The 23342-nt window shown below is 31.3% G+C and overlaps 2 protein-coding genes across 5 annotated transcripts; both read right to left on the bottom strand.

The window, feature by feature from the left end:
- Positions 1-1769: 1769 nt before the first annotated feature.
- Positions 1770-10333, bottom strand: LOC146896824 (putative calcium-transporting ATPase 13, plasma membrane-type). The gene is made up of 7 exons (XM_085738836.1): positions 8768-10333; positions 7958-8641; positions 5236-7806; positions 3618-4043; positions 3383-3452; positions 2830-2931; positions 1770-2080 (listed from the first exon to the last, which is right to left on the bottom strand). Exons 1-3 carry the CDS (start codon positions 10092-10094, stop codon positions 6761-6763), a joined length of 3057 nt encoding a protein of 1018 aa, XP_085594962.1. The 5' UTR covers positions 10095-10333; the 3' UTR covers positions 1770-2080; positions 2830-2931; positions 3383-3452; positions 3618-4043; positions 5236-6760.
- A 1961-nt stretch (positions 10334-12294) lies between these two features.
- LOC146896825 (uncharacterized) lies at positions 12295-16539 on the bottom strand. 4 transcript variants are annotated; one of them, XM_085738837.1, is made up of 10 exons: positions 16357-16539; positions 15628-15704; positions 14914-15142; positions 14627-14781; positions 14457-14502; positions 14278-14369; positions 14016-14112; positions 13757-13813; positions 12979-13590; positions 12295-12333 (listed from the first exon to the last, which is right to left on the bottom strand). In XM_085738837.1, exons 1-9 carry the CDS (start codon positions 16483-16485, stop codon positions 13417-13419), a joined length of 1056 nt encoding a protein of 351 aa, XP_085594963.1. In that variant the 5' UTR covers positions 16486-16539; the 3' UTR covers positions 12295-12333; positions 12979-13416. The 4 variants fall into 4 exon arrangements, with proteins under 4 accessions (XP_085594963.1, XP_085594965.1, XP_085594964.1 ...); XM_085738839.1 differs by having other exon boundaries at positions 15628-15709; XM_085738838.1 differs by lacking the exon at positions 13757-13813.
- Between the last annotated feature and the right edge of the window lie 6803 nt (positions 16540-23342).

A 23342-nucleotide genomic window follows, 5' to 3' on the forward strand; every position in this document is an offset into this window, starting at 1 on the left:
AATATCAGTAATATGAGAATCCATTATTCAACCTACATAGAATTGAAAAGAAAAAAATCATACAAAGTTAGACAAAGTTAGAAATAATAATAGAGAGATACTTTAATTGTTGATATAAAGACGAAGTTAGAAATAATAAAAGAGATTCGAAACCAAAAATTACAACGTACTTTAGTTTGAAAAAGACGAAGTTAGAAATAATAAAAGAGATTCGAAACCAAAAATTACAACGTACTTTAGTTTGAAGTAAGGTGATTTAATCGAAGGATGAAGTATGACTTATAAATGCTATTTGATGTTACTTATATAGAGAGTGAGAGAGGATTAGTTTGGCATAAAGTTGCATAGAGATGTAGAAAGAGTCGGTACCAAAAAAAAAAAAAATAGATGAGGGTTGGTGTTTTCTTTTTCTTTGGTGGCACAAATTTAATGAGATTAATGAGAAAACAAACTAAAGATTAATGAGAAAAAAAAAGATTAATGAGAAAAAAATAAAAGCGTATCCAATAAGTCGGTGGCACAAATTTTGGTTCAATTATAGTGGCAATACGATTCAATAAAATATTTTTGGTAGTGAATAAGATTTAATAACTAAACAACAAAATAGAAAAAATAGAAAACAAACCAAAGATTATGCTAAAAATATAAAACGTATCAGTACTTTGGTGGCACTCATATATAGGAAAAGAAATTGCTAAATTTGTGCAACTAAACTACTTTTTTTTTTATAGTGCAACCAAACTACTGTCTACGTTTTCCTATTTTCAACATAATCTTTGGCTTGTTTTCTGTTTTTCCTATTTTGTTGTAGTGAATAGGATTCAATAACTAAACAACAAAATAGGAAAAACAGAAAACAAGTCAAAGATTATGTTGAAAATAGGAAAATGTAAACAGTAGTTTAGTTGCACTACCAAAAAAAAAGTAGTTTAGTTGCACAAATTTAGCAATTTCTTGTTTAATTGGTTGGCTTAGGGTGGCAATAGGTTTCAAAATAATTAGATAAACTAGACTCTTTGACCCGTGCTATCGCACGGGTCTGTTATAGTGTTAGTCATCCTTATTTATTAATTTTGTTAAGTCTACAGCAACTTAACCTAATTTTTTCCCTCCACTAATCCCTTATTAGGTTTGCAACAATTCAATCCTAAAATTTTGGCTCTAAATTTGCATCATTAAATGCTAATCCCCAACCCTAAAATTTTGGCTCTAAATTTGCATCATTAGTTTGTGTTTATCAATGCTACCCCAACAAAAACCCTAATATTTTCCTCTTTTTTTTCTTTACCTATCCATGATTTTTCTCGAACAACAACTTCTTGCGAGGCAAAATTTGGGGTAATAATAATAATAATGGTAGAGCTTACTAGGAGGCAAGTTTATGAGACTATACCAAGTTCATGATTTTTTTTTTGGTACAAGTTGTATTCATGATTTTATTCTTAATGAAATGATATTCAATACTTTTTTTTACATTCATGAACAAATCTTATAGCATTCAGATATAATCTATAGAAGAAATTGAATATTATTACATTTGTTATTTTTGCTGTTCTTTTTAGTCCTCACAGGCATAAAGATAGGCTATGGTAAAGAAAGATTATTTTGATTGGAACAAATTTAAAGAAACAAAAGTAATATTTATACCTCGTGATACCAATTATTTCATCTCTTATACTTTACTTTTATATATTACAATCTATTCGACCCGTGCGGCGCACGGATCAACAATCTAGTATGTATTATAGTGTTAGAATTACCGCATAATGTATGGTGCAAAAACGCACGGGTCAACAATCTAGTATGTATTATAGTGTTAGAATTACCGCATAATGTATGGTGCAAAAATGATTGTAAAATAAAAACCATAACAATGATATGCAAATGTTTTTGTATAGCCCACATTTGATGTTACATTTGTATAATCATATGAATCAACTAAAGCACATTTTGAAATATTTCTTTATAGAACACACTTGGTGTTATATTGTATCATCACCCTCGTCATCATGAACCAATATCTTCACACCAGCAATCTCTGAGATTTGAGTGATTTTGGCTGAGTGATTGGGTGATTTTCCTACAAATGAATATAATCAGTATTCAAGGACTAAAATAGTGATACAGAAAAGAGTTGAACACAAATAGAATGTAGTCCTTCGTGAGGACAAACATTTGGTGGCCATTTTTGCAAGGCTGATCAAACTCATAAATCATGAATTATCTTAAAGTGTATGTTGGGCTTAAGCTAATGTCAGGAAATGGTGATCTCATAGTTTAGTGAACATATCTTTAAATAGTGTATATGACATGATGACTATCAAAGACTTAAAGGAGAACATAATATTCCTAAGGAGGCTTGCATTTAATTTATGTGTCCTCAAGAGTAGCTTGAACTGTGAACAAACTCTTGGGGAAAACACCTGACATTGAATGGTGTTTATTTCGTATAACACACATTTTAGGCAAGCACGTTGCATGGGTTACATTGAGCTCCACAAATACAGTTGCAATTAAAGCCCTACCACATACTATGAGCCGCCCTACATTTATATGTGGAAGCATTTATGTCATTAGGTCTATGATTACCTTGAGCACACTACCTACAACAATGGCTATATTGAGCTAATCAAGTATCAATGCTGAGAAAATCACTACGAGCAAACGACACATGGCACATGATAACCTTAACTGCACTCTAATTGAGCATGCCTACATTGAGCTTTGCGGCAACATAAGCATACAACTGGAAGATTGAGACAACGACTCTGAAAATAGCGTAGAAATTCATCTCTGAGTATAGCTTATAAAACCAGCAGGACTTTATACCTTTTTTTTTTTTTAAGTCTGAACCGCTGTTTTACTCAAAATGGTGATTTCACCTAAATTGCGTCAACATAAGCATACAACTGGAAGATTGATACAATGGCCCTGTAAATAGCGTAGAAAATCATCTGAGTATAGCTTATAAAATCAGCAGGACTTTATTAATACAAAACCTATTTTGCGAATTAATAGTAAAAACAATGTTAAATTAAAATGGTCTGCAATGTTCAAATGAATAACATCGTCGACGTTTTAGATTTAGAGGAATGGCATGCGATATATTTAGGAGCAGTTGTCCTTTAAATCTATTAAGATAGTAATCTCTATTAAGATTTATACACCCAATATTCTTGAATCAACTAATATAGATCATTAGTAAAATATATAGCATAAGGGAGTAGTTGGTATTGGCTGCTCAGGGATTCTTGCAAAACAACCTTAAATCTTAGCATACATACATTGAGCTCTACATTTGGTCATTAAATGAAGTAGCTGATATTATTATGCACGAGGTGTAAATGAAGAACAAAAGGTAAGGGTTGTAAAAAATACTCACCAGCTAATGGTTTCTCACTTCATTTTTCATTATGTCTCCTCTTACTGCGAATTCTCAATTTGATAAATTCCTGAAGAAAAAACACCAATTAGAAATATAAAAGAAAAAATCTGGTTGCAGAAATGGAATACACAAGGACAGTCTTCAAGTACAATTTTCAAAATTTGTGAATCAATTATAGAGACGAACCCACATCCAAAAAAATAAAACAGAATTTTCATCTAATAACAAATACCTTGACATGGACCTCTTCCAGCTAGGTATACACAATTTTATGTACTATCTCCCAAACTTGCAAGCAAACATGATATCAATAGACCACCACATGTTAGAAGTCAAAACCCCACCATAGAACCGAAACTGATAAAAATTGAGAGGAGACTTATACAGGGAAGAAAGATACACAACAAATAAAAGGAAGAAGAGAACCAAGTCATATTCAATTCGATTTCTCAAAGAGGACAACAATCATTTATTATAAGAACCAAATGTACCAAATCAACACCTCCACAACATAGAAATTTTATAAACGAAAAATAGTTGGAAAAACCTGCAACATTAATTACACTCTTGCCAATCTCATCATACCTTTCAATCCTCTCAATTCATCAACAACATCACAGTTTTTGGCATGCATCAATTTATCAAAATGTGACATCTTCTATTCCAGTAGGTAGATTGAATCGAATATGGAGAAAGAAGAAACAATTATACATAAACTTATTTAAATAGCATGAACTCAATGCATAATTTATTGAGAAAATTGCAGTCGCCTCCCTTGAACTTTATGTAAATGACACTAACACCCCCTTTAATTTTAAAACTTGCAATAACCTCCCTTAAGTTTTCCTCCAATATACAAACAGCTCCCTTGCTATTAACTCTGTTACTTTTTCCGTTTTCTTTTCATAGATGTTTGCAAATGTGTTCTTGTTTGTATGCTTTCACCACCATTGTGCTACTAAATTGATTTCTAAGGACAATGAAATTCTGATTTTATTAACCTAATGAAAGATAATTTCAATTGCGAGAGTAAGCATCAATGAAATGGATTGTTTTTTTTTTTTGAAAGATCAATGAAATGGAATTGACGGTTTAAAGAAAGGATTAATGACAAATTAAATTGATGATTATATCAGAGTGAGCATAATCATATAATCCATAATCTGAGTGCAACATATATAATTAAATTCAGGAGGAGAGGAAAAGTGAGAATGAAATGGGGAATCGATGTGAAATTAAAAAGCCATAACCTATGGTTTCTTGAATGTTTGGAATAGCTTTCTTGAATGTTTGATCTGATACTCATATTTGAATTTTGTTTCTTAAATTGATTCAAGTTCAACAATGGAGGTTTTCCACCATTAAAGGTTAATTGAATATACTAAAAAAATTGAGTTAGCAGAAAAAATTAACAGTGTTAATAGCAAAGGAGGTGTTTGTCTATTTAACAAAAACTTAAGGGAGGTTGGTGTAAGTTTTAAAACTAGAGGGGGTGTTAGTGTCATTTTCATCGACATCAGGGGAGGTGGATGTAATTTTCCCTAATTTATTTAATCAAAACAACTTCAATGAAAGGTAGGTCATTAATTAATTGCGTTATTCCATGTCAAAGCATTTAAATAGGGCGTTAATTTTCAATCAGAAGTTATTATGCTGCAGTATTAATTAACCAAGAATCCTACTTAATAGGAATGGAATAGGTGCTAAGTAGTTGGATTAGGGTGCTAGTTTTTAGGTAGAAGTTGTTATGATGCACTATTAACCATGGATCAAAACATGATAATTTTAAAGTCTAGCGCCCTATTCAGCATCAATAATTATCAAATATCAAATTAGAGAAGAGAACTCACCCATTGCAGATTTCTTGACCACATAAAGATGAAGTTTATTTATTTTACTCCTTTGCCTCAATTGTTATCAGTTATCACCCAAAGATTATGTAACAATGAAATGAGATATAGTTAGACACATTTGGGGGGAAGTAAAAGCGCTGCTGAAGCAAGTTATTAAAAAAAAAAATCAATTTCACATGAGGATACAAATCAATCAAGAAAGCAAAATATAACTTAGTGTAAGTATCACTTGTCAATTGCAAAATGTGAAAAACCAATCAGAAGGATAAAAACTTTCAATAATAACAATAACCTTAAATCACCTTCAAATAACCAACTATCAAAATTCTAAATCACCATAAACGCCAAAATCAGAACACAACAAACCAGATTGACATTAAACAAAATCGACAGAAATAATATTGGTAGAGGCACCTAAGTCTGAGGACCCACGCAACAATCAAAATACAACAATTTAAACATACATGTGCAAGTCCACCTTTAATAGAACAACAGAATCAGAACAAAGTTATATCAAAGACAAAAAATGTGCTATCATCACTGGAATTATCAACCGAAATCGAATTTAAATAGTATAACTAACATTGGAATCATCAATGAAATTGAAATCAAAATGAGAAAAAAATAAATGGAATTATAAATTGAGAAAGAACAAATTCAATACCTCTATTTGACGGACAAATTTATGATTTGAGGAATCTTAATGTTATGATTTGTGAAATAGAAAGTTGATTCAAAAAGTTATCACCTTAATGATCGTCGTCTTCCTCAAATCTTCTTCTTCTTTGACTGATGTGGATATGGAGTCTGAGTTATGGATAGAAATTGGAGTGGACATGGCTTTGATGATTTGGAAGGGTTAAAAAATGGGAAGAAGGTGACAGAGACGGGAGAAGAATGAATGGCAAAAAGGGTGAAGAGATCCATGAGAAAGAGAAAGGTTTGTGACAGAATAGAAAAGAACAGAGAAGAAAAAATGAGATGTTAGAGTAAGTGATAGTTAATGTGGTAGACAGTCATGTGGTAGACAGGAGTAGAATTGATTTTTCTATGCCACATACTTGAGCCTTGTGCACATAATTAGGTAGGTGTTAGTTGTAATTGTCATTAATGAGATCATTTGGGAGGGAAATTTGGGATTAGGGTTGCAAAAGTGTTTATCAGACTGCTCAACATTTATATTAAGTATGATTGTCATTAATGAGATCATTTGGGAGGGAAATTTGGGATTAGGGTTGCAAAAGTGTTTATCAGACTGTTCAACATTTATATTAAGTATGATATGAAGTATGATACGATATGATATTAAATTATTAAATAATAAAATAATAATTATGAAATGTCAAAATTAGCCTCAATTTTTGGCTCCAAAAAGTTGTGTACGTAAACTTAAGAACTTTTATTAATAAGATAAGATTTACATGAAGATTTGCTTCTAACAATCCTGCATATTTTCTTTATTAGTCTACCATAGTACAACTGATATAGCATCTTTAAATCAATCTATATGGCTAATTAATCTTCAATATCTCTTCCTAAAATTCAAAAAATCAAGTAAAGGTTTATCTGAGACTGGTATAAACTTCACAACAAAACCAATTGGCCAAGAAACAGCAGCAAAACCAATACAAACAATCCACTCTCTCCAATTCAACCTCTCAGTATTAGCAAATTTCTTCAAAAACTCAACCATCACAACTTGAAGCACCAATGTCACACCAACAATTCCCAAAAACAACTTGCTCTTAAATATCCCTTCAAACACATTCTTCTTCTCCAATTTCCTTGCATTAAACTCATTAAACACTTGACAAAGAACAAATGTATTGAATATCAATGTGTCATTTACCTTCGAAGTCACACCAAAAATAGTCTCACCTTTAAACTGAAGAGTTAATAAAATTACTATTTGGTACAAAGCTTGTGACAAAAGATTCCTCCACATAATGTTAGTTATAAGAGGCTTTGTTCTACCAACAGGTTCTTTATCCATTAAATCCTTAGTAGGTTTTTCCGTTGCGAGAGCCAATGCACCTAATGTATCCATAATCAAATTCACCCATAATAATTGAACTGCTGTTAATGGGACTTCACCTGCTGAAACCGCCGCGACAAAATTTATAACAAGTGCTGCCACATTCACTGTTAATTGAAATTGAATGAATTTCTGAATGTTGTTGTAAACACATCTTCCCCAATTTATAACTGTTACTATAGATGCAAAATTGTCATCTAATATAACAATATCTGAACTCTCTTTTGCTACTTCAGTACCTTGAATTCCCATTGAAAGTCCAATATCAGCTTCTTTCAATGCCGGTGCATCATTTGTTCCATCTCCAGTTACAGCAACTACGTGACCTTTTTCTTTTAAGCATTGAACCATTAGAAGTTTATCAAAAGGAGAAGATCTTGCCATCACAGAGATTTTCTCAACTTTTTCCAACCTCTCTTCGTGCGTGAAGTTGCGAAATTGTTCACCTTCAACCACTGTTTCATTTGTGTCCTGATTAGGTTGAAGAATTCCGCATTCAAATGCTATAGCTTTTGCAGTGAAAATATTGTCACCTGTCATCAGAGATAAAGTATGTTAATGGTTAATTAACAATTAGTTAGGTTAATTATTCTTATTATCTTCATCATTTTCATATAGACTCGTATGTATAAATAGAGATTTTATGTTATCAAGTTATCAATAAATAAGATATTTTAGTAATACCTGTAATCATTTTGACATTCACACCAGCATGTTGGCAAGCTTCAACCGCTGTCTTCACTCCTGGACGACATGGATCCTTAATGCCGACAAGTCCTAACAATGTTAAACCATTGTCTTTTACCACCATCTTGTTCGTCTCTCCATCTCCAAGCTCTTCGTCTGTAACTTTTCTATACGCTAAAGCGATGCAACGAAGACTACTAGCTGCCATACCTTGAATAATGCTTTCAAATTTCAACATGGATTCATGGTCAAGATCTTTCAAAATTTCACAACCATCATGGTATTTGGAACACATTCTTAGTACCATCTCTGCTGCTCCTTTCCAATGTGAAACAGTTTGGTTGTCAACATTCCTTTTCAACAAAACTCCACTTCTTTTCTTCTTTGAGTTGAAAGTCTCAACTTGAAGAATAGAACAGCTTTTTGTCAAGTGCTCCATATCCATTTTCAATTCCAAAACAGCCCAAGATAGTATTGCTTTTTCTGTTGGGCTACCTGAAAACTCGAATTCAGAATCAGAACCTGAATTCAATTTGTGAACACCACCAGTAGTATTTAGAGCAACTCCTTCTTTGATCAATTGAAGAACATATGGATCAACATTTGAATATGCACCAACTTCCATTGGTTCTAAACCAAGCCAAAACTTTGTCACCTTCATTTGATTCAAAGTGAGTGTACCTATTACAAATCACATGATCAAAGTGAGTATGTGTGAAATATTCTATGTATAAAGAGTAAGTCAAGAATCAATAAATTAAATATCTATTAACAGAATATAACTAAATTTTGTATTTCAAATAGTACCTGTCTTATCGGTGCAAATTGTAGTAGCTGATCCCATAGTCTCACATGCAGAAAGTTTTCTCACCATTGCTTGATCAGCCATCATTTTCTTCATTGAATAAGCAAGTGTCAATGTGACAGCTAATGGCAAACCCTCAGGTATAGCAACAACGACAATAGTAACAGCATCAGCAATAATTCCAATAACTGCATTCATCACATCATCAAAACTAGTCTTTCTACCGTTGAACTCTCTAACTCCGTTATCGGTCTTTGTGTTCCCCGTGAAATATCGAATCAACAGAACAACAAGGACTAAAAATGCGACAACCAAACCAACCTTTCCAATTGAGGACGTTAGTTTATTCAACCTTGTTTGCAAAGGTGTTTCTTCGTCAATGTCGTTGCTTATGGAACTCATCATTTGTCCCCATGTTGTGTTCATACCAACCGATGTAACGAGCATTTTTGCATATCCATCAACAACTTTTGTTCCGGAAAACAAAAAAGGATGAAAGTTTTGATTAATCTCTACATGATCACTCTCACCGGTCATGCTCGATTCATCAACTCTCAATGAATGTCCATCTACGAACAATCCATCGGCTGGTACTTGATCACCAATCTTCAAACAAACAACATCACCAACAACAATATCAAATATTGATACCTTTTGTCGGCGCCCACTTCGAACCAAATCAATTTGAATATCATTGCTCACTTGAGACAATTTATCAAATTGTTTGTTTTGTTTAAAGTTGCTTATTGCAGACATTGAAATAACAATGAAAACAGCTAGAAAAATGCTACCACCATCATACCAACCTTCTTTGATTCCATGCTCCTTGATTCCAAAGCCAAGTGAAAGAGTAGCACAAACCAAAAGAATAAGAATTGTTAAATCCTTAAAAGCTTCAACAACAAAATGAAAGAAACTTTTAGAAGGTGGTTTTTTGTAAGTGTTGGAACCAAACGCTTGTTGTCGAATTGAAATGTCTTGAAAATCATCATCATGACTTTTGATACCAAACTCAATGTTAGTTTTAAGTGATGAAGCAACACCTTCAACTCCACCATGTTTCTGAAGTGTGTCAATGTTTTTCTCTTTGACAATATCTACGAGAGTTTCTTGATCAATGGTAAAAGAGTGAGGTGAAGTTAAATCAACCACGGTGAAAGATGGAGTAGGTGTGATTTTTGGTTTCTTGGTAGAACGTGACATGAAAGCCCTAGAACAATAGATTGTCATGAAGGCATTGTGCCATCTTATATTGTTTGTGTTGTTGGTGTTTGGTGCATTGAGAAGTGTCTCAATGTGGTTCAAGTTTGTGAACAAGGGCATTGACATGGTTTCAATATCAAAAGGATAATAACAACGATTTTGAGATCACAATAATAATATGATAATAAGAAAAGAATGAAGTATATGAAATGGGTATATGGTCGCACAAAATGTATATATGAAGAAGGGAATGAATTGAAAGATTGAGATTGAAACAATATTACCAATGCACGTATGTATATCAAATTGATGTAACAAAGGTGGTGAGGCTAAATATTGGAAGATAAACACTATGGGTTTTGAATATTGATGGTGCAACAAACTAGCATATTATATATAGTTATGAGTAATGTTAATTTACGCGCTATATTCCTTAGCATGCAAGATTCAATTTCTTGATAAAATGGGAGCTTATCCATACCGCTTTTGGTATTTAATTAATTTTTTTGCGTGTTGATAAGGATTAAAAAAACGAATTTCACTTTGTTTAAGGAAAGAAGTAATTTATTAGCAAAAAAAAAAAAGTAAGGAAGGAAGGAGGGAAGAAAGAGAGGAAGGAAGTTACTAGGAAGTAGTTGTGGAGATGCTTTAATTAAGGGTAAATTAGCAATTTGGTATGTTTGACATCACAATTAGTAGGATTTAAGATGAAGCTAAACTATACCCCACGTATTGACCACGTATGCGCACTTTCTTTCATTCTTCCTCGTTTTTTGACATGTAGTCCAATACAAGAGTAAAGTTAATTTATATTTTGTTTTATCATTTTTCATTTATACAATTATCCCAAATATGGCAGATCAAAATTCAAAGGTGATTATTTCCCGGATCAACCACGACGGCAGGGTTAGTGATATACAGAGTGATATACAGAGTATAATTAAAAAAAATGAATTAAAACTATCTTGCATATTGAAAGTGTCACTCTTTTTGTGAAAAATCTTTTTTTGTAAATGAGATAGTTATTACATGACATAGAGAGGGAGTGTTTTTTTATCAAAAAAATATGGTATTTTTTGGTTAAAAGACATATTAAACACGGTGTGGTCTATATAGCATATAATTTTTAAAAATTTAAAGGAGAATTAAATATGGTATGTGAAATTTCAAGTCTAGACCAGTGGTAGATACATAGAAAATACCAGAAATTTCCATGGATATCTATTACCCACATAAATAGTTATGGATACAAACGAGGGTGAAGAAAAGTGCTAGCTGCCTCATGGCCATGCCCCCAACTATTTCTTCACCATATATACTCGGGACATTTAGTTAGCTACCAATCATTCCACATCATGCAAATACATTAGTCCCTCTAATCTCAAGTATGAGAAAAAAGCAAAAAAATAAAATAATATATGTATTTGGTCCAAACCAACCCACTCCAAGTATGTAAGGTTCTATTAGAGAATATGTAAGGCATGCATGTTTCATTGACTTACTCTTTGAGCATATATTTTATGACGAGACGAGTTTCAATGTCTTTTCACGTTTCCTCTCTGTTGTTAAGACTCTTAGGAGGATTAGGGCGAGCAGAGACATGTCAAGAGCAAGTATGGGAGGATTGCAAATTTCTCAACATATTTAATATTCATTAGTGAAAAATTATTAATGAATAAATCAAATAATTTATATTAATGGATGATTAACCAATTGAACTTTAATGAACTTCTAATGGATTATAAATTGACGTTATAATTTAAATCAAATTTTATCAAACCAATTTATTTGCAAAATCTAGTGGAGTTTATAGGAGAATCAGATCAAAACATGTGATTGAAGTATTATATGATCTTTTATCATGTTAATAAGTTAACTTTTTAAAAAATATTTTATAGTGTTTATAATTTAATTTTTTTTTTTTTTAAAAAAAAAAAAAAGTAAACCCTCTCTACCATCCCTTCCCCTCCTACACTCTCAATACAAACACACCATGAAATTCAATTGATTCAAGTAAAGCTTTCTTATTCTGAATTTTCTTGTTAATACCTGTTTTAAAGTTTCAAAGTTTTTGGTACCGTTTTTGGTTCAACGAGTCAGCATTTGTAGTCTTGTTTTACAATACCAACATTACTTGGTTGACTTGTTGAAAGTGATCAATGCAGAAGAAAAAGTTAACTTAATTTTCAACTTAGACCTGTCCCAACTTGAGGAAGTTAGGCTAGTGGACCAACTGTCCCTATCAAATGTCGATAGAAAAATTGAAAACCTTTAACATGATTTTTCTTAAAAAGGTCAAATGCAATCGACACTGAAATCAAGAATATGCACACTAAGAATTCCTTTGATAATAATGTATTGATACCTGTGAAGCCCGGATACGAGATACGATACGGATACGATACTGCACCGATACGCCGATACGGGAAAATTTCAAAAATCAAGATACGATACGGCTGAGATACGTTAATAAAAAAAATTATATAATTCAATGTACAATATAATTATAACCATTTTTTTAATATGCAAATATATTAACAAACACAAGAAACCATGCTCGTAGCACACTAACATAAATATAAATAATATTGACGATTAAGAGAGTTGTCATTAGTCAATTACATACGCAATATATACCAAAAAGAGCACCATCAGTGTTATACATAAATGTTACACTATATCCAAAAGGAACATTGTTAGTGTTATACTATATATATCGATCCAAAAAAGAAACACTATATCCAAAAAAGAACACATACAATATAATGTTTTTATTCTTAGTTTTTTTAAATAAAAAACAGAAATCAAAATAATATAAAAAACACAAGTATCCGTGAGTATCGGGACGTATCGGAAAGTATCGGATAATTATTTTTTAAAAAAATAAAATTTAATATTTGGATACTCTCCGGATACGTATCGGGAAGTATCGGGCAGGTATCGGTGCAGGATACGCAGGGGATACGATACGTCATCCATTTTGAAGTATCGGGGCTTCACAGATTGATACATATTTGCAGCTACCTCTAATCTGAAACTGTGCTAGACACAACTTACAAGCTATAACTCACTGTTTTGCACCAAATTAGAATTTTCTGTGGTTAAAAAATAGTGCAGTTAACAAGATTGGTAAATTAAAGTCATTAAACGAAGATCAAATGACTCATATTTTGAATTGATGTTTTAAGTTCCCATTTGCAAAATTCGTAATATGAGCTATTCAACACGGCTTCAATTTACTATCCATGGTAGTTATACTGTACTATTTAATTCTGCACTTGCCTAGGAGTCTTTTTTCATTGCAGGAACTAGGAGTCTTTTTTACACTTACCCAGTGATTTCTAAACCAAGAAAAATAATTGATGGTAGACTAATCATAGGAAAAAGACAATTGTGCCTGTACTAGCTGTAAGAAAAAGGCATAAGCAAGTAATGCAGGTATAATTCATCATGTTGGTAGCTGTATTTGTTGTGTTTGGCATGAAGATAAATTTGTATTGAGATTTGACACAGCGGTGCTATTAGAAATTGCATCAAGCTTTCTTGGCTTCTGAGCACTAGGATGCTGAATAATTACCAGAACTTCATTTTTGGAGCATTCATCATGACGAGTGGACGTTGGCTACAAAAGATGAGATGAATTATTTGAACTTCATAACAAGTGTATGAGTAAAAGTAAATTAATTAACATATGAATGAATGAATAACAGAAGACAGAAGTCACCAAAAGATTGTATAAATTAGTTAACTATCCAACTAAGAACGTTAAAGCATGTTTGTACACTTACCAACCCAATGTGCCATTCGCGACTACTAAATTCTTTAAAGGTTGCTGCATCCATTTCCTGCACCATAAGGTACAAATTAAGATCTTTTTTTTATAAACACAAATTAAGATCTTGTTTTCCAAAAAGAATTAATGGAAACTCCAGCCTAATGTGGCAAGATTGTAAACATCATTTACTATTAATGTTTCAATGGCACATAATAACCAAAACGATACATTTCATTGAGATCATGAACATGTAGTGAAGATCGATAGCTTACAATACTGTAGATGGGAGGCACCAGAGTCATGCCTTTAGACTTTGTGGCCGGCATAACAGAGAAGTGCGGTGCCAAATCTTGTGATCTGAAAATCCATCTGCAGGTTAAGGAATGGATTAAAAACTATTTGAGATTAGAATTGGACAAATAATTGAAGGAAAATCATGACTAGTTTTCTTGCACCGCTTCATTTTTTGTTAAAAGATTTGATAAATTTCAGGGAATTAAAGGGTTGATTGCAGTGGAACATAGATAAGCATACCCAATGTACACAAAGATGCAAAATTGCGTCCATTCTCTGATCAATAAGCGAAGCCAATAATTCTCTGAGGAGTCATAGATGTTCATATATATCTACAATTAATGGGCTAGTCAAAATCACATATTTACTAATATATCATTGTTCATGAAAGTATACCAAATATATCACAAATATAATACCATAGTTTCTGCCATAGCTACCATCTGCATTGCACCCTGAAATTTCCTGCACAAAATAAGAAATGAAGTTAACTATCAAAGTATGAATTTCTGTTTAGATGAGATGATATACAAATCTATGACATAACGGAAGAGATCACTCATACACTTCTCAGATGTGCAACACTTACTTGAACATTATGAACTTTTTATACACAGCATCATGCATTGCTCGAACATCCTCATTTTCTATAATGCTCAATTGTTCTCGCAACACCAGTAGGTTTTGGGATATATGGTGGAATATTACATAGAATGAAATAAAATAATTTAATAGCAGAAGCACCTGTACATTTGTTTAAATATGGATTAGCATCAAAGAAATAAACATGTTTATTATAAATCACAAATTTGTCATTTAAAAAATAAAGTAGTTTCAGTTGAACTGCATATTACAATGACCATCGAAGAAGCTTACGGTGAAGTATGGTACAGAAGCCTTGTAACCAACTAGAGTTAAGTAAAAGACACATGCAAGTGCGGCAGTTGAACGGCGTTCATTTAAAGAAAGATGCTCACACATGATGCAGTAACCATGAGCAATGAGCAAAAAGGAAACAAAAGCAGCTGTCTGAAACAACACGCCAGTTACGTATACACCAAATGACATCCACAACGAGCATGCCTGAAAATTGAAGCATGAATACCTGCAAGAATAGTGTTACAAATACAGACCACAAATACAATTATACAAATTTCACACCACTAGGATATGCTGTCAAAAGAGATTCAAGTAAACCAAGCCTTCTTCAGTGTCACACCAGAAGAGTCATTTGCAACCTAACATTTATGTATTTGGGGCTACCTTAACAAAAGACCTCATACAACTACCACTCTAAAAATAAACTGCTCTAAAATGTAATTGATTCTCCATTATATACAGTAATTCTACAAATAAACATCAAAACTAATGTTAATAATTTGTGCCCACTGCCCCATGTCTGTGAATAAATATCGTAATTCATGCAAATAGAACACTTAGATTTATAATATTATACTACTCAAATTCTCTTTTCATTTTTGGTAAGGCTAATAAGTCCTTGTTTGAACTTAATGAAAGATGATACAATATCATCCAAGTATAAACATCAAAATACCAAATTTTAGACTTTAAACAAGGTCCGGAACGTACCAGAAGAGGAAGGATAGCATGAGCTGCAATGCTTTGATCAATGGAATCGAAGTAAGTGCCCACTGCAAATTATTCCACTGCTCTAGCAAAACAATATCACAAAATAAATAAATTAACCGTTACAAAATATAAAAAATCATATGCTTCAAGTTCGAAGTACAAATTAACAATACTATGGCCCTTTTCATATTATATATAATTGTTTATAATATAAATAAGTTATTTCTATAACAAATAGTAATAAAATAAAAGTCAAATTGTTTCCATTTCAGTTACTTTCATAAGTTATCTTGGAGAGTTTATGGAAATAAGTTGAAAATGACTATAGACATGTCATAATCCGTTTCCATAAACTCTCTTATGCCAACAGAACTTCATCAAGTCACAGAAATCACATCCAGTTTAGATAAATTTACAATTTTTTTTTTTAACAAATATTAATTCTCCTTAGTTTCATTACTAAATTACTATGTGCCCTTCGTATTAATATTAAGGAGAATGAATCAATGAAACTATAAGATAGTAAAATTCTTTATTTTTTTCTGGTTGCATGTCAATAAAACCAAAAGGATGAAACTCAAATAACAAAACAGAGTCCAAAACTAGCAAAAACAGTTATCTGTTCTCATTTCTAAAGATAGAAACATTCAGTTTCAAATTCAATTATTCATTATCATCTAAAATTCAAACCAACATGCATCAATTATGAAGAATGAAATCGATAGGAACCTGGAAATGGCGGGTTTTGTAGGTGTAAGCGGTCCATGAACAAGCAGAGACGAACCATATTGACAAGAAGGTTAGATACAGCGATGGAAGTGATCGATATGACTCGTCTACTCCGTTGCCGGAGTTCATCGTTTGGTCGCCGGCGAAATGTTGTATGTAAGTAATAACTGTGTTTAATGTGTTAAGTTCGTGCGCCCACCAAGCACATTTTATACGCTATACTTTTCTACACGTCTCAAACGTGGCACTAGTATCAAGTTTCAACTTTCAAATCAATCAAAAAAAAAACCATAACCACTAAATTGATCCGGTAAATGACTCTTAAATTTATCTCTAACTTCATTAAAATTTTAAGTTAGTTTGTGTTTTTTGTCAAAAGGTTTTCAATTAAGTCTATCATGTTCTGACTAAAATATAAAGACATATATTTAACTGAGAAAATTATAACAAAGGCGGATATTAATTTGAAATACTAATAAAGTCGAAAACTAATTTGAGTGCGACTTACAAACAAAATGGTCAATTTGGAGGTTTACTCCTAAAAAAAAAAAACTAAAAATCAATTAAGAGTTTAAATTGAAATACTTTTTGTTTTGCCTCACATGCATTGTGTGTCGATGTGAGTTAGAACTTTCACGTTGGATGAAAAGGTAGGCATTGAACATGTAACTAAGATGATTTGAATATCTAATGTCTTATGTGATGTCAAATTCTGATTTCTCTTATTTCAATGTGATGATCACTAGGTTTACTTAATGATTTGATAATAGGTTCGATGAAATATTACACCTCATTTAATTTGTAAAAATATTTTTTATTTATTAAAATTTGTATCAATTTCACTTTATAATGAATAGACAATGCACTCTTAATGTGAACAATTGTGTGTCTTTTTTAAACAAATACAAAATATTTGTTTTCATTATTACAGGTAGGCATGGCAATGGGGTGGGTGAGGGCGAGTTTTACCTTCTCCGTTCCTATACCTTTACTCTCAAATACTTACATGTTACCCTACACATATCCAACAAGGATGAGAAATCAAATTTCATCTTCGTCCCCAACGGGTTCAAGGATCCCTGCCCTATCCTTGCAGTGGATAATTTTTTTAATAAAAAAAGTATTTTTCAGTCCTGGGCTCAATATTGCAGTGCATTATCCAAGAAAGAGATGATAGTAGTCGATGGTTACGGTGATGGAGAAGAGAGAGACCGGAGGTGTGAGATGTGGAAGGAGAAGAGGGAGAACTTAGAAAAGTGAGTGTCGTCTGAAATACTGAGACTTTGATTGTGTGAGTGAAATAATTTAGGGTTTGAGTTTCTATTTAAATAAAAGAGATAATAATTTGATTTTTTTTTATATTCGGGACGAGTTTGGGTATGGATTCAGAGTGGGTATTTATATATTCAATACCCATCCTGTACCTGGATTTTGAAATTGGGAAAACTCTAACACATACGCAAACCTAATCAAAATGGGAAAAACCCATCAATTTAAGTTTTGTTCGAGCGAGTGCTCACATGTATGAGTTTTGTTGTCGTCTATAATTACAAGTACCCTTAAATGTGCATTTATTTTCTCTACATCACAATGATATATTTCAAGGGTCTTTCATCTTCTTACTAACAAGTTATTAAAATAAACACATTTTAGGAAATAAAAGTAGAAAATATTTTTGCAAAATAAATGTGCCTAATTTTTTTTCTTCATGTTTTCTTTAATAGCAAATATTAATATGTTAATTGTTCTATTAACTTCTCTTCAAAAAATAAAATCATGGTGTATTGTAAGTTTTAAAATGTAACTATAAAAGTGGATGTCAATTTAAAAATCATTTGATTCTAGCCTTTAAATTCATAAATTAAAAAATGTTGTTTCAAAGTGATCAAAGGTCTAGTCCACCACTACTTCACGATCCATTTCAAAATATCAATTAAGATAGAACTGATCCATTTCACATGGGATTCTAGTAATCCGTAACGTTGTAGCTCCTTCAACGACCTCTAACGACTATGGAACTAGACCATTGAAGAAAGACGTATCTAACATCTTTCCATTATTCTCCAAAATCTCCTCCTCGACGTCACATAAATCCCTTCCTCCACAACAGTACAAGATACATAATCTTTTCCTTCAAAAAAAAAAATACATAATTTTTTCACTCTCTAACACCAAAGACTATTTACTCTCTTACTAATTTTTTTTTGTTACACTCTCTTACTAATTTGAACGTTGAAGTGTTTGCAGATATCATCCATCATAATCAACATCAACGAAATGTTGCTTCAATCCAACCAACTTTCTAGATCTATCTAGATCAAATTTCATTTCATTAATTAATTGATCAAACTTTGGGATTGGAAATCATTTGATGTGATTACTGCCACTTAAATAGTACTCCCTCCGTTTCAAAATGAGTGTCGTTTTAGGTGTTTACACACATATTAAGAAATGCAATGATTAAAAGAAAGAGAATGGTTATTTTACCAAATTATCCTTATTAACTACTGGTTAGTTTTAAAAGTAATACTTTGGAAGTAGTGTGCAGAGTATTAATTGGAGGGTACAATTAAAAAGAAAAAGTTATTATTGCATTGGAAACTGAAAGCGACACTCATTTTAAAACAATTTTTTTTTGCTAAAGCGACACTCATTTTGAAACGGAGGGAGTAAAACAAATTCTGTTTGTTTGAACAAATGTTGGTTCAATTAGTAAAAATTTAACTTTTAATGTTAGTTTGAATCTCGTTGGTGATTTGCAAAATTCATTGGTGGACACATATTTTATCAACATTTTTTGAACTTTGAAATTTTTTTCAACTCCCATGACTGTTGAAATTCAGCTTGTCTAAACTTTGATATTGAAAAAATTATTGAAAATTGGAAATGATCTGTTTGGTAAGCCACCAGATGAGCTTATAGCTTATAGCTTATAAGCTCGTTTGACAAAAAAAGCTCTGTTTGGTAACGATCTTTTACCACGAGCTTATAGCTTATTTCACGAATTTCCACGAGCTTATAAGCTATTTTTCAGAAGCTACTTCGGGTGTGTTTGGTAAAAAGAAGCTATAAGCTAGCTGATAGCTGATAAGCTAGCTGATAGCTGAAAAGCTAGCTGGTAGCTGATGGCTGATAGCAGATAGCTTATAGCTGAAAAGTTAACTTATTAAAATAAAAAGTGTTTGGTAAAATCAGCTGTTCAAGTGGCTGATAAATATAAAATGACGTAAAAGGACAATCTTTTTTTTTATAAATCATATATACAATTTTTATTAATTAATGTATTTCTTTTTAAATGTTTAAATTTATTTCAAAATATTTTCATCCCCAAATGATAAATGTATTTATGAATTCAATTGACATTTTTTATTTAACAAAACTTTCTTTTAATGAATTTTACTCTAAACTTTTATTGTAAATTTTATATAAAATTATTTATTATTGAATTAAGAGTATGTAAAAAAGAAAGTGAACAAGAAAATTTGAAAAAGATTGTGGGTAGTTTTTTTTTAAACGTGGGCAATTGAATAAGAATGTGGGTAGTTTTTTTAATTAAAATTAAATTAAACTATATTAATAAAAGGTTAAAATTGGAAGAAAATATAAAAAGCTACCAGCTATAAGCTAAAAAGCTACTTGAAATAGCTTCTCAAAAAACGCTATAAGCTCATGAGAAAAGCTTGTTACCAAACACATCACGTTTTCATCCAACAAGCTTATAAGCTAATCCAAGAAGCTATAAGCTAGCTTTTTTGTGTTACCAAACACAGCCTTCAAGTAGCGTTTGAGCTTATAGCTTATAGCTTTTCATGTTTTATTCCATTTATACCCTTACCACTTTAACTAAAACCCATGTTTACCCTTAATAATTAATTTATTATAATTTAAAACAAATTTTTTTTATCCTTCGTTTATACGTGTTTTACCCATGCTTCCTTTATAGCTTCGTTTAATTTAAACCCATGCTTATAGCTTCGCTTATAGCTTTTTACCCATGTTTTTTATCCTATTTCCATTTATACGTTTTTTTTTTGTTTTATCCTTCGTTCTTTTTAACAAATTTTTTTAATCATATGAATTGATTATTTTTTATTTTATTCTTAAAATAAATTTGTAAACTTTAGTTTTTTTTATTAATGTATAATAACTGGAAACTGAATCGAAATAAATTGAAAATAATTTTTTACCGAAAAACAATAATTTAATAATATATAAACATTTATTAAATTTAAAATATTTAAATTATCAAATATCTTAAATATTAATTTATAGTAGTATAAATTTTATATGAATTAATAATGTCCTTTTATGTAATTTTACATTTATCAGCTAGTTCAACCGCTATTTTTACCAAACACTTTAATTAGCTTATCAGCTATAAGCTATCAGCTAAAAGCTATCAGCTAGCTTATAAGCTATCCGCTATTTTTACCAAACAGAGCCGATATGTAAACGAGTTAATTGTTATTATGAATGCCACTCAGTTTTTTAGTTAAATTAGCATTTGACATGACCCAGTATTTGGTGTGAAACCATGATAACTTGATTTTGACATTCGGTTATGATTTTGGGAATGAATATGGTCGCGGATGAGTTTATTTAATTAATTAAGCCTGGCCACGAATATTTATAATTTTGTAATAAAAATACAAAGTTGATGACCAGCTTTTGGGGAAAGAAAGTTGATTGGTTTAAGTGTAACTATCTTTGTTGCAAAGTGGAGTCATGCAAAAAAACCACTCTCAATTTCAGCAATGCTCAAATGACGAGTATCTACTCATGATGCCAATATTGCCTACTGATCAAATATTATCCATGCAAACATAAATTTACATCATTCTTTTTGGTGAAATGGTTTTAATTAAAATTGGTAAAAGTCTATTAACAATTTAGCATTAATGTTTAACAATATTTGTCATAACCGCGTCAAATAGGACACGAAGTCGTGAAGAGCACTAGAAAGTTTATTAAATTTTCAAGAGTTCAATAAAATACCTTACCTATTTTTAAATAATACTATTTTTATATTATAATGTTTATATCACTTTTTTGAAATAATGTTATCATGCATGAAGCTAGAAACAATATAAAAAAAATTCGAGGAGGGTCATCATTTTTCTGTTCATGAAATGAGTTTCGTTTTTATTTTAGATTTTAAGTAAAACGACAAAACTCACCAAATCAATATTCAATATAGAAAGTAGTGTTGTTGCTGTTGCTAATGCATTTGACCAACTAATTTTAGGCAACGGGGTGTTGACTTTGGTAAGGTTCTTTAGGGACATGATGGTGTTAATTTTCAATATAAAAATGACATGTATTTTTTTAATCTTTTCAACTTCGTTTTTCATTGTAACCAAAAAAAAAAAACTTCGTTTTTCATAATTAAGGAGGTATAAAAGTACTACTATAACGTAAGTTTAGCATTATTACAAGCATCAAAATATATAATTTTATTTAGAATATATATAATTTTTTGTTAAAAGTATTTCATTTGATGTAACTTGAACCAAATTTGAAGGCAGCCAAGGTTTTGTGGTAGATGAAGATGGTCATCAGAAGAGAATCAGGGCTTTAGGTGAACAAACTCACTAACAAAATTAGTTTCTCAACTTACTACCCAATCAAAAGCTTGAAGATATATTTGTTGGTACAATTGAAGATATGATATTTAAATATTCAAATATCTATTGTTTAAGCAAGTGTTGATGTTAGGCGGGAGATTGGGTAGCTCAACTCATTTGAGTGAAAGGATTTAAGGAATTGAGGAGTTGAAGTTTATGATTTAAGTTTTGGCAAAAAGAAAACAACAATTATCATACTAACATTTGTCATTCAAAAAAGTGTTGATGTTAGGCTCAATGAGAGAGATAAAAAAAGTTAAATCAAAAGCGGAAGCCTTGGAAAAATACGGCATTTATATCAGTTTGTTTAAGAAGTCATCGTAAGTATAACTCAGTTGGTATGAACATTACATTATATATCATATATGTAAGGGTCGAATTTCGAACACCATACACCTTACTTATTCATTTTAAGATGTGAACTTTTAACTAATAGACTACTTCGTAAAAAAAAAAAAATTATGTGTTCAAAAAAAAATTATGTGTTCAAGAAGAAAAATTTATCATCTTCCTTTTGTGCAATTAAACACAATTTCCCCCTATAATCAACTAGTTAAGTTATCGCACATAATCGATAGTCAAGCACAATAAATCTGCAAAACAAACCCCCTAATATGTATCTATATTACAAACTTTTAAGTTGTAGGTAAAAATAAAAAACGCTAAAACAAAACAAGTTTTGTATGTGGTTGATATAAAAGTCAAATCCAACATAAAGAGCAAACCAATGGAGATATTAAATTTCTCATCCTTTTGGTCTTCATATTTTGATGATAAATGAAGTATGAAGGACCAATCTGTGAAAAATAAATGCTACGCACAACATCGATTAATGCGTTGGACTGTACGATGGAAGAAATACCTGAGTTTTTACCATAATTTTTGGTAATTTCTTTTTCCACTTTACTTTCTTTTCATGCGCTCTACTCAAATCCAAAAATACTTTCGTCCAAATTATATAATTTGAACGTTTTTTTTTTATGGATTTGCACATTTTATAATTCAAAATCAACTTAAACCCAAAAATTGCATTGAAATTGATATGAATGATGCTAACCATTGTACTACTATATCTTCACATAAATTGTAAAGCAAATTTCGGGATAGTATGAGTGGTGAATAGTGACTGTGATATGATATCATAACTCACTTCTAAGAATAAATTTAAAAAAGAAATTCGTAAAACAAATGAAAAGTGAAAAACAAATGAAAATGGTTAAGGATGCAAGGTTATTTATTAGGAGTGACAATTTAATCCACCAAATTCATATCCATCCACTATAAAATTCATCCATCAAACAATTTTTTTTTAATCGATTGGATCCAAATCATCCATTTAAAAATATGGATGAATCCAATCCA

Source organism: Medicago sativa, chromosome 8 (genome assembly GCF_051527215.1).
Source record: "Medicago sativa cultivar Bolivia chromosome 8, Bolivia_mono, whole genome shotgun sequence".
NCBI classification, from domain to species: domain Eukaryota; kingdom Viridiplantae; phylum Streptophyta; class Magnoliopsida; order Fabales; family Fabaceae; genus Medicago; species Medicago sativa.

What these genes read in the sequence shown, in the direction of transcription:
- LOC146896825 (XM_085738837.1), bottom strand. Translation starts at nt 16,485, where the DNA reads ATGAACTCCGGCAACGGAGTAGACGAGTCATATCGATCACTTCCATCG. An exon ending in ACAAAACCCGCCATTTCCAG is followed by an intron (nt 15,705 to 16,356) that starts GTTCCTATCGAT and finishes TTGCTAGAGCAG; the next exon opens with TGGAATAATTTGCAGTGGGC. An exon ending in TGCATCTTTGTGTACATTGG is followed by an intron (nt 14,113 to 14,277) that starts GTATGCTTATCT and finishes CTTAACCTGCAG; the next exon opens with ATGGATTTTCAGATCACAAG.
- LOC146896824 (XM_085738836.1), bottom strand. Translation starts at nt 10,094, where the DNA reads ATGTCAATGCCCTTGTTCACAAACTTGAACCACATTGAGACACTTCTC. An exon ending in AATTTGCACCGATAAGACAG is followed by an intron (nt 8,642 to 8,767) that starts GTACTATTTGAA and finishes GATTTGTAATAG; the next exon opens with GTACACTCACTTTGAATCAA. An exon ending in GAATGTCAAAATGATTACAG is followed by an intron (nt 7,807 to 7,957) that starts GTATTACTAAAA and finishes CTCTGATGACAG; the next exon opens with GTGACAATATTTTCACTGCA.